The sequence below is a fragment of the Arachis hypogaea genome, chromosome 5 (genome assembly GCF_003086295.3).
Source record: "Arachis hypogaea cultivar Tifrunner chromosome 5, arahy.Tifrunner.gnm2.J5K5, whole genome shotgun sequence".
NCBI classification, from domain to species: Eukaryota; Viridiplantae; Streptophyta; class Magnoliopsida; order Fabales; family Fabaceae; genus Arachis; species Arachis hypogaea.
The window spans coordinates 57,863,277-57,874,937 of NC_092040.1; the positions used below are offsets into that span (position 1 = coordinate 57,863,277).

At 36.1% G+C, this 11,661-nt stretch overlaps 1 protein-coding gene across 1 annotated transcript; it reads right to left on the minus strand.

Annotated features, from left to right (window-relative positions):
- Window positions 1-7,933: 7,933 nt before the first annotated feature.
- LOC140173210 (uncharacterized mitochondrial protein AtMg00810-like) lies at window positions 7,934-8,437 on the minus strand. Its single transcript, XM_072195971.1, has one exon. The coding sequence runs from the start codon at window positions 8,435-8,437 to the stop codon at window positions 7,934-7,936; it is 504 nt and encodes a 167-aa protein (XP_072052072.1).
- Between the last annotated feature and the right edge of the window lie 3,224 nt (window positions 8,438-11,661).

Below are 11,661 nucleotides of genomic sequence, written 5' to 3' on the forward strand. Positions count from 1 at the left end.
TGAAACTACCTTAAAAATAGTAAAGAAAGGTCAGTGAAACTGGTCAAAATGCCCTGGCATCAACGCGTGACATGCGTTACGTACAGAAAAAGGTAGAAAAACACTGGGGCGATTTTTGGGCTGTTTTGACCCAGTTTCCAGCCCAGAAAACACATATTAGAAGCTACAGAATAGACAAAGCAAGTGGTCCCCATCCATCAGCTGAAGACTTGTTAATTAATTCGAATTTAAATTCAAATCTTATTTTTAGAAAAAGATATTATTTTTAATTTTAGATAATTAGATTTTAAAATTTTTAGGATTAGTTATAAATAGGAATTTAGATGCCATCAGATTGGAACACAGTACATTTTACCAGAATTCTAGTTTTCTTCTCTGAACCATGAGCAACTAATCCTCCATTGTTAAGGTTAGGAGCTCTGTCTATTTGTATGGATTGACTCGTTTGATCTTTCTAATTTAATCCATGTTATGATTTATATTTCAATAATTATTTTCGTTCTTTAATCTATGAATATTGGGTGGAACGGAAGTATGACCCATGTTCTAATTGAGTTCTTATAAAACTTGGAAAAGTTCTTTAGTTGAACAACAGCTTGAAAAATATATTATCCTAAATTTTTAATTGTTTGTATTTAACGGGATACGTGACATATAATCCCCTTATTTTTGGATAATTAGGATTTTGTGGCATATAAACTGGAACTCGATCATCACCCTCTAATTGGAGTTAATTGACCAAGGAATTGGCAGTTAATGAATTTTAGAGGAGACTGGGAAGGTCTAAGGAATTAGGATCTAGTCACATATAGTTTGCTATGAATTAAATCTTGCATAATTAAATAAGTTAGTAAGAAAAGTCAATCCGGAAAAATAGATAACTCTGAAACCTTAACTGTTTTCTCAATATTTTATTCCCAACTTATTTATCTGCGTGTCTTTAATATTCTGAATTTACTGTTAATGCTTTTGAACTTCCAACCACTATTTTCTGTTTGTCTAACTAATCCTATCAAACACTATTGTTGCTTAATCCATCAATCCTCATGGGATCGACCCTTACTCACGTAAGGTATTACTTGGTACGACCCGGTGCACATGCCGGTTAATTTGTGGGTTGTAAAATACCGCACCAGCTCTCCCTTGAGGGACCAGACACCCCACAAATTGAAGGAGCATCCATCTCCCAAAATAAAGGTTGTTGATTCCTAATCTTAAATCTGTGATAACTTCTATTATTAGAAACCTATCTTAAGAATAAATAAAGTATTAGTAATTAGGGTCTTTATTTTTATTTTTATTTTTATTATCTCTAAGTAAGCTATAATTTGTTCCTCTCATCATCACTAAACATGAATAAAATAGTAGATTCTCTTTAGAGTAAGGAGGCAATTATCTGAAGTTTTCAATAAGGAAAATTCTAATTATTTTTATGTGGTGGTAACACTTTTGTTTTCTGAATGAATGCTTGAACAGTGCATATTTTTGATAGTGAAGTTTATGAATGTTAAAATTGTTGGCTCTTGAAAGAATGATGAACAAAGAGAAATGTTATTGATGATCTGAAAAATCATGAAGTTGATTCTTGAAGCAAGAAAAAGCAGCAAAAAATATGACGAAAAAGAGAAAGAAAGAAAAAGAAAAAGCAAGTAGAAAAAGCCAATAGCCCTTTAAATCAAAAGGCAAGGGTAAAAAGGATCCAAGGCTTTGAGCACTAATGGATAGGAGGGCCCCAAAGGAATAAAATTCTGGCCTAAGCGGCTAAATCAAGCTGTCCCTAACCATGTGCTTCTGGCATGAAGGTCCAAGTGAAAAGCTTGAGACTGAGTGGTTAAAGTCGTGATCCAAAGCAAAAAGAGTGTGCTTAAGAACTCTGGACACCTCTAACTGGGGACTTTAGCAAAGTTGAGTCACAATCTGAAAAGGTTTACCCAGTTATGTGTCTGTGGCATTTATGTATCCAGTGGTAATACTGGAAGACAAAGTGCTTAGGGTCATGGCCAAGACTCATAAAGTAGCTGGGTTCAAGAATCAACATACTGAACTAGGAGAATCAATAACACTATCTAAAATTCTGAGTTCCTATAGATGCCAATCATTCTGAGCTACAAGGGATGAATTGAGATGCCAAAACTGTTCAGGAGCAAAAAGCTACAAGGCTCGCTCACCCAATCAGAATCTGAGCTTCACTTAAAACTCTGAGATGTATTACCTCTTGATTTTCTTTTTATCTTATTTGTTTTATCTAGTTACTTGAGAACAAGCAACAGTTTAAGTTTGGTGTTGTGATGAGCAAATATTTTATACGCTTTTCAGGGGGTATTTTCATATAGTTTTTAGTAGGATCTAGCTACTTTTAGTGTATTTTTATTAGTTTTTATGCAAAAATTACATTTATGGACTTTACTATGAGTTTGTGTATTTTTCTGTGATTTTCAGGTATTTTCTGGGTGAAATTGAGGGACCTGAGCATAGATCTGATTCAGAGGCTGAAAAAGGACTGCAGATGCTGTTGGATTCTGACCTCCCTGCACTCAAAATAGATTTTCTTGAGCAACAGAAGCCCAATTGGCGTACTCTCAATTTCATTGGAAAGTAGACATCCAGGGCTTTCCAGAAATATATAATAGTCCATACTTTTCCCGAGTTATGATGATGCAAACTGGCGTTTAACGCCAACTTCCTACCCTATTCTGGCGTTAAACGCCAGAAATAGGATACAAGCTAGAGTTAAACACCCAAACTGGCACAAAAGCTGGAATTAAACGCCAGGAATAGCCTATGCACGTGAAAGCTTCATTGCTCAACACAAACACACACCAAGTGGGCCCCGGAAGTGAATTTCTGCACTATCTATCTTAGCTTACTCATTTTCTGTAAACCTAAGTTACTAGTTTAGTATAAAAACTACTCTTAGAGATTCATTCAGCACCTCATGACATTTTACATCTAAATTTGTATCTTCTACGGCATAAGTCTCTAAACCCCATGGTTGGGGGTGAGGAGCTCTGCTGTATCTCGATGAATTAATGCAATTATTTCTGTTTTCTGTTCAATCACGCTTGTTTCTATTCTAAGATATTCATTTGCACTTCAACATGATGAATGTGATGATCTATGACACTCATCACCATTCTCAACCTATGAACGCGTGCCTGCCAACTACTTCCATTCTACCCTAGATTGAATGTTTATCTATTGGGTTCCTGGTTCACGAGTTTGACTGCCTCTCCTGACAACAGAGCGTTCAATCCGTGAATCCAGAGTCTTCGTGGTATAAGCTAAAATCAATTGGCAGTATTCTTGAGATCCGAAAAGTCTAAACCTTGTCTATGATATTCCGAGTAGGATCTGGGATGGGATGATTATGAAGGGCTTCAAACTCACGAATGTTGGGCGTAGTGACAGACGCAAAAGGATCACTGGATCCGATTCCAACACGAGTGAGAACCGACAGATGATTAGCCATGTACATGGACCATTTTCACTGAGAGGACGGATGGTAGCCATTGACAACGGTGATCCACCAACATACAACTTGCCATGGAAGAAGCCTTGTGTGCGTGAAGAAGAAGACAGTGGGAAAGCAGAGATTCAGAAGACAGATCATCTCTAAAACTCCAACTCATTCTCCATTACTACACAATAAATATTTATTTCATGCTCTTTTATTTTTCGCAATTAAAACTAAGAACCCTTATTGATATCCTGACTAAGAGTTACAAGATAACCATAGCTTGCTTCAAGCCAACAATCTCTGTGGGATCGACCCTTACTCACGTAAGGTATTACTTGGACGACCCAGTACACTTGCTGGTTAGTGGCATCGGAGTTGTGAAAAGTGTGTATCACAATTTTGTGCACCAGCGTGACACGCAGAAAAGACTATCGACGTGTACGCGTGACATGCGCCACGTGCAGAAAATGCTGGGGGTGATTTCTGGGCTTTGTTTGACCCAGTTTTTAGCCCGGAAAGCACAGATCAGAGGCTGCAGAGTGAAGGAATCTAGAGGTTCCCATCCATCAATTGAAGATTTGATGATTGTTATAATTAATTTTGATTTAAATTCAAATTTGATTTTTAAATTAGGAAAAGATATTACTTAATTTTAGAAAATAGATTTTTCCAAAATTAATTAGGATTAGTTATAAAAAGGGATTCCATTAGTTAACTTTTAAGGCCATCAAATTGGAACTCAGTACATTTTACCTGAATCCTTATTTTCTCTCTGAACCATGAGCAACTAAACTTCCACTGTTAAGGTTAAGAGCTCTGTCTATTTGTATGGATTGATTTTATTGCTTTTTCTATTTTAATTCATGCATGGATTTATAATTTAAGAATTGTTTTCGCTCTTTATCTTATGAATTTGGGTGAAACGGAAGTATGACCCTCTTTTTATTTGAGTTCTTGTATAACTTGGAAAAGCTCTTTACTTGAACAACAGCTTGAAAACATATTCTCCTAAATTTTAATTATCTAGATTTAACAGGATACATGACATATAATCTTCTTATTTTTGGGTAATTAGAGTTTTTGTGGCATATAAACTGGAATTTGATCATCACCCTTTAATTGGAATTAATTGACCAAGGAATTGGCTGTTGATGAATTTTAGAGGAGACTGGAAAGGTCTAAGGAATTAAGGTCTAGTCACATATAGTTTGCCATAAATTAAATCCTACATGATTAAAATAGTTAGTAAGAAAAGTTAATCCGGAAAAATTGATAACTCTGAAACCTTAGCTGTTTTTTCCATATTTTATTTCCAAACCATTTACTTTACTATTTTAGTTTCTGCATGATTGTTTAATGCTCTTTGAACATCCAACACTCTTTTCTGTTTGCCTGATTAAACTCATCAATCAACCATTGTTGCTTGATCCATCAATCCTCGTGGGATCGACCCTCACTCACTTGAGGTATTACTTGGTACGACTCGGTGCACTTGCCGGTTAGTTTGTGGGTTATAAAAACCACGCCAAAAAGCATCTTTGGGTTAAGCTTTATTAAGGTCGAAATAGTCGACATACATTTTTGTTTTGTTTCTTTACTAAGACCACATTTGAGAGCTAGGTTGTGTATTACACTTCTCAGATGAAACCAACTTCAAATTAACGAGGCCTTACACTTGTTTTTTCACCTCGTCTGTCCATTTAACTGACATTTTTCTTTGTCTTTGTAGTACTGGTTGTGATTGGCCGTTGATGAAGAGCTGATGGTTCATGAAATTGGGAGGATGGGTGTCAATTTTGGGTATATTTACTGGAGTCATTTTCTCTATCAATAGCTTTATCAACTGGATTTTCAGCTCAAAGAACAAGTTCAGATAATCTAATTTGTAGTTCCTCTAGGTCTCCCTTCAATTCTGATATCAGGCTCTCTTTTACCCTGCTATCCAGATAAGTTAGAACAAGGTTTTAAGGACATGTACTTGAACATGATAGTTCTTGGGTCTAGACTAAACATGATCTTTCGGTCTATGTGCCTCAAACCATGGGATTTATTATAAAGACAATTCAATACTCAAGTCAAGGTGAATTCGAGGTAAAGGAAAACCTATTAAGGGTAGTTACTTATCTGAACAAGTTGTAGTCTCTAGGGGTGTTCAATGGCCAGGTGAAATCGCGTTTGTTCTGATCCAGATCTGACCCTAAATATATATTGGGTCTATTTTTTAGACATTAGTTCAGCCCTAAACCTGATAAAACCTAAACATTTTTGGGCCATAACTATACTGGGTCTAAACCGGGTCTTTAAATCTTTAACAATAATTTATAAAGAAACTTATTTATAAAAAAAACTTGTTTATGATGCACTTATTTATAAAGAAGAAACTTGTAATAAAAAAGTTGATATCCATATTTGAACTTAAATTTGTCCATAAATTCTAATTTGTTGCTCCTTTGATCTATTTTCTAATTCAACAAGTGTGATTAAAAATAAATCATTAAGCTTATAATTAATATAACATAATATTGAAATTAATTTAAAACATATATCTTTTTTAGTTTTCTTAGGGTGCACATGGGTCAGGTGAAGCCGGGTTCGCCTTGACCCGGACCCGGTCCGAAATAATGATCAAGTCTATTTTTGAGACCCTTACCCGGTCCTAGACCCAGTGAAATCACACCAAATTAATTCCTAAAATGTTCAGGGTCGGTCCGGGTCTTCAGATTGAAGTGGCTGTTTAGATACGAGGCGATCTACCACTGGGTATTGCACCTTTTTGGGTGATTCTCTGATATCATGGAAGATCAAGAAACAAGATGTAGTTTCCAGAAGCTCGATCGAGGCTGAATATCGGGCGTTGGCAAATGCTGCTTGTGAGGTCCTTTCGCTCATTGCTTTGCTAAAATTCATGCACATTGAGGTCCACTCAGCTATATTTTTTGCGACAACATATCGACTATTCAGATGTCTACCAATCCAACCTTACATGAAAGGTCCAAACACATCAAAATCGACTGCCACTTTATTCGAGAGAAAGTCGCTTCTTGTATTATCAAACTGGTACACATTCCAAGCAAGCATCAACTTGCGGATATTCTCACCAAAGCACTCCCTGCACATCAGTTTCAGTTTCTCATGGCCAAGTTAAAAACGTACAATATGTATGTTCCAATTTGGGAGAGATATTAGATGTACTGATTAGTAGTATAAATTAACAAGTTAATTAAAAATTAAATTAGTTGTACCAGTTAATTAGAATAAGAGCTTAATTAGTCACAAACTTAATTAATTTCATTATAGTGTATGTATATAAATCGTCAATTAAAAAATTCGATATCAGATTTTATTTTTCCCTCTTCTCTATTCAATACGGACCAAATGATGCACAACCCTAATAGTCTTCATTTTTTGTATTTGAGACTTGACAAGGATTGGACCTCAATCCCTGTGATCCTGCAGAGTTATAATGTTGACTGCTTTTCTAGTTTTGGGCTATCCAATGTTTGTAAGGAGGATTTTTCTATTTTAGACAAATCTCTCATCTTAATTATCTTTAAATCAGAATTTTGCATTGTCATTGTTAAGGATAAGGTGTCGAAAAAAAGTTGCTAATTCAAGACTATTTTATCCGGAACAATTTTTTAACTTAAATTATCCATTTCAAGTGAAGAGTTTAATTCTTATGTAAATATTTTGTAACTCTACTATATATAGTTTTTTGTTAAATAATCGGAAAGAAAGTCACCAATTCAAACTTGAATGGAGGATGGGAAACATTTATTCTGAACTCACATACTATTGAGTCGTTTGGCTTTCTTAGGCTCTGTTGTAGACAACAAAAATTGAGTGTTATCCTAAACTACCCCCATAAGACATGTTTAGTTGCACAATATAATTCTCAACAAATTTTAATTTCTAATCATTAAATAATTTTTTATTTTATTAGATAAATTAATTTTCACATCAAATTTTGATAAAAAATTAAACAAATTAAAAGAGGAATTGAAAATCCTAGAAAACTACTTTACAGTGAACCCAAGCAGAAGGAAATTGAGAAGCAGAGGATTATAGAATAGAGAAGATTTTTTGAGAAAAATGAAAACAATGAGTTCTATTGAAAAATGTAAAATCAAAAGAGCTCTAAAATCCCAAATCTGCATTCCTCACACCTATTTATAATTCTTTAAGTATTCACTAAACAGTTCTCTCAATACCTCCCCTCAAACTGAGGCACGATTTCTCTCGAAATCGCAGTTTGAACCTGTATTTCTGAAACGAACTTAGGGACAATGGTTTAGTTAAAGAATCGGCCACTTGATCTTGAGAGGGTATATTAACAACATAGAGAGATTTTTTATTTACTAAATCTCTTAAAAAATGCAAATCCAGCTCAAGGTGTTTACATCTACTATGTAAAATTGGATTTGCAGCCAATAGATAGGCACTCTGATTGTCATAAAAGATGGTTGGTGACATAGGTTATGGGATTCGAACCTCTCCCAAAAGCTGCTGTATGGACATTAGCTCAGTTTGTGCAGCACACATTGCCCTATATTCTGCTTCAGTACTGCTTTTGCTCACCTTTGTCTGCTTGTTACTCTTCCATGAGATCAGATTGCTTCCAAGATAAACACAAAATCCAGTGATTGATTTTTTATCATCTAGACCTCCACCCCAATCAGCATCTGAAAAAGCCAACAACCTAAAATCAGTAGATTTAGAAAATAATAATCCATGATCTACTGTACCTTTCACATATCTCAGAATTCTTTTTACACACTTCCAATGCAGCAATGTTGGTTGATGCATAAACTGAGATACTCTATTAACAGCAAAGGCAATATCTGATCTTGTTATTATGAGATATTGAAGTGCACCAACTATTGATCTATATAGTCTGAGATCATGAAAATGTTCCGAGTAATGAGCTGAAAGCTTTGTGTAGGACATCATTGGGGTAGGCATCAAATTCGCAGTCTCCATTCCAGCTCTCTTAAGTAATTCAGATGCATATTTAGTTTGTGAAATGTGAACACTACCTGTAGACAAATATGAAGCTTCCAAGCCTAAAAAATAACTAAACTTCCCTACATCCTTTAACGGAAAAAAGTTGTTCAATTGATAAATTGATGCATGGGAATTTTTCTCTCAACAAATTTCCTTCGACAAGTATACCGAATTGTCGTCAAGTAAAAACTCACAATAGAGTGAGGTCAAATTCCACAGGGATTGATTGGTCAAGCAATTTTAATTGGAAGAATGCTCTAGTTGTGCTAAGCAGAAAGTGGATATAGAATTGCAGAAAATTTAATGGCGGGAAAGTAAATGACAGAAAATAAAGTGCAGAATCTTAAATGGGGAATTGGGGTGATTAGCATGAAAGTAAATGACAGAAAGTAAAAGGAATGGGTAAGATCAGAAATGGGGAAATCATTGGGTTCAGGAGGTATTGCATTCTCCGGATCAAGTTCATTCTCATCTCTTCCTCAATCAATGCATTCATTGATCTCCTTGGCAATCTTAAGTGATTGAATCCCAATTCCTTGGCAATCCAATCTCTCTAAACTTGAACAATTGCCCAATTCCTTGATATAATTGCTCATGAGAAGAGACGAGGTATGGTCACTGATTATACCACATGTATTTCCAAATCAAAGTGTTGGTAGGGTTATATGTCACTATACCCATCCAAACCCCAATTTGGTCCAACATGAGAAAGCATTTCTAGCATGATCTCCTCATCCCTTTTCCAAGGCTCAGAGGAGATCCAATTATGGAGAGTTTCTTTCCCAAGATAACAATCCAATTAGATGAAGATCGAAAGCTTTCTAGTAAGATCAAGAGAAAATAAAGAAGAAGAATAATGAAAACTATAATTGATCCATCAAATTACAAAAGATCTCCCTAACCCAATGAAAAGGGTTCAGTTGTTCACAGCTCTGGAAAATGGAAATGAAGAAGAAGAAAGATACATCCTAACTCTAGAAGTTGGAGAAAATTAAAATATACAGAGCGTAGTTTTCTCCAATATGCCAATCCCTTTTCTAGTTCAAAACTACTCCTATATATACTACTCTTCTTGATCTTCTAGTTAATTCTGCAAGTCTTGGATATGGGCCTTTGATCTTAAGTTGAAGCAGTTGGGAATCTTCAGTGAGCTCAGCTTTAGTTGTAGAGAGAAAGTGATGTAAGCATGGACTTTGGCTTGGGGCGTTAGTGGCGTTAACGTTGAGTGACATTGTGGGTTTGATAATGTTAGTGGCAATTACTTTTCTCACTAACGTTCCCACCACATGGCCCACGTTAACTCCAATTTTAGTGGTACTAACATGACCACTAACGTTGCCTTACAAACCTTTGCAAGCGTTATTGGGACTCACCTTTCCCAATAACGTTGCCTTGTGCCCCTAGTCCTCACGTTAGAGCTCACGTTAACTAAGTTAACATGGCTCTTAATGTATTTATGTCTCATCTTCGCAAGTGTTATTGGAACTCACCTTTCCCAATAACGTTGCCTTGTGCCCCTAGTCCTCACGTTAGAGCTCACGTTAACTAAGTTAACGTGGCTCTTAACATGGTTATGAATGCCATCCCAACGTTAGTGACAAAGGTGAATGTCACTAACGTTGGCTCATCAATTTCAACTCCACGTTAACTTTCACGTTAGTGGTCTTAACGTTACCACTAACGTGGGCAATGCAAGCTTGATCTAACGTTAGTGACAAAGGTGAGTGTCACTAACGTTGGCATTGTTCCTCTGTTCCACGTTAGAGTCCACGTTAACTTAGTTAACGTGGCTCTTAACATAGTTCATTGCCACATCTTGGAGCGTTAGTGGTGATCACAATTACCACTAACGTTGGAGTCCTTTTTGTCTCCACGTTAACTACCACGTTAATGTAGTTAATGTGGCAATTAATGTGGCTCATGATGGCTTCGAGGGCATTACTGGTGTTCACTTTTCTCATTAATGCTGCAAGCTTATCCCTATTCCACGTTAGTACCTACGTTAACTAGGTTAACGTGGATGCTAACGTGGCTCTTCCTTGCTTCCTTTATCCTGAAATTACACAAATAAAGTGCATCAAAGTTCTAATCCAAGTCATGAAATCATGCATTATCCAATTTAACATTCATTCCTTGCATAATTCTCATGAAATAATGTAAAATTTACAATATTTGTCTAAATCAAGATGTAAGTGTTCTTTTACCCAAAACTTGCTTATTTCCTAAGAAAATGCATGAAACTACCCTAAAACAGTAAAGAAAAGGTCAGTGAAACTGGCCTAGATGCCCTGGTATCACAACACCAAACTTAAAGCTTGCTTGTCCCTAAGCAAGTACTGAAACATAAATGATGAATGAAAAGGCAAGAGGAATGAATCATTATTGTGGAAGTCAAATCCTTAGTTTTATGGAGTTTCATGCATAGCAACTTAGGTTTTCCTTTACCAGGTTTCAGACCTTTATCATACCCTTGAACACTTGCTTACTTACATCCCCTGAGTCTTCCTTGTTATTGATCCTTCTTTCTTTTGTTTTCTCAAGATTTATTGCATTCTTCCTTTGGCTAAGTGCTCTGTAAGAGGGCGACTCTTTATGATAAGCTTTCAGTCAACACTCCCGAACCAGTTGGTTCAAAGTGCTAGGTGTTGAGAAACCCTTAAGGACTTACTCCCTCAAGTCTCTTTCCCTCATACATACATACAACAGGCACATGGTTTGTTATTTTTCTTTCTTGAAACCTTGGTGCCCAGCACCTCTTTGGGTTACTAAGTGTTCTGTAGCAAGGGTTACTCTTGATAGTGGACTTTCAGCTGATAATCCCGAGTTTGTTAACCCAAGTTACCAAGTGATAAGGCACTCCTGAGAGCTTATTCATCCAAGTATATCCCCTATACATGAGCGCCACAGACACATGCCTCCAACTTAAAACCCTTGGTGCCTAGCATTATTTCTTATTGTGTTCCCTTCCTTCTCACTTTTATTGCTCTTTTTCTTTTCTTATTGGGATCTTATTATTTAGTTAGTCTCATAGGATGTGTTTCAAGCATAGGATTCAGGATAGATAGTTGCCTTCTTTCCTTGTTGGTGAACCAACTTAGCTAACTAATCTTCTTACCATAAACATATAGGATTCACTTCACAAAATAACTCCACTCTTATTTTTCATGTCATTTCTTTTCATTTGGCTCAGAGGGACACAC

Bases quoted from the DNA above. Each gene is read 5' to 3' on its own strand.
- LOC140173210 (XM_072195971.1), bottom strand. From the start codon at position 8,437: ATGGAGACTGCGAATTTGATGCCTACCCCAATGATGTCCTACACAAAG.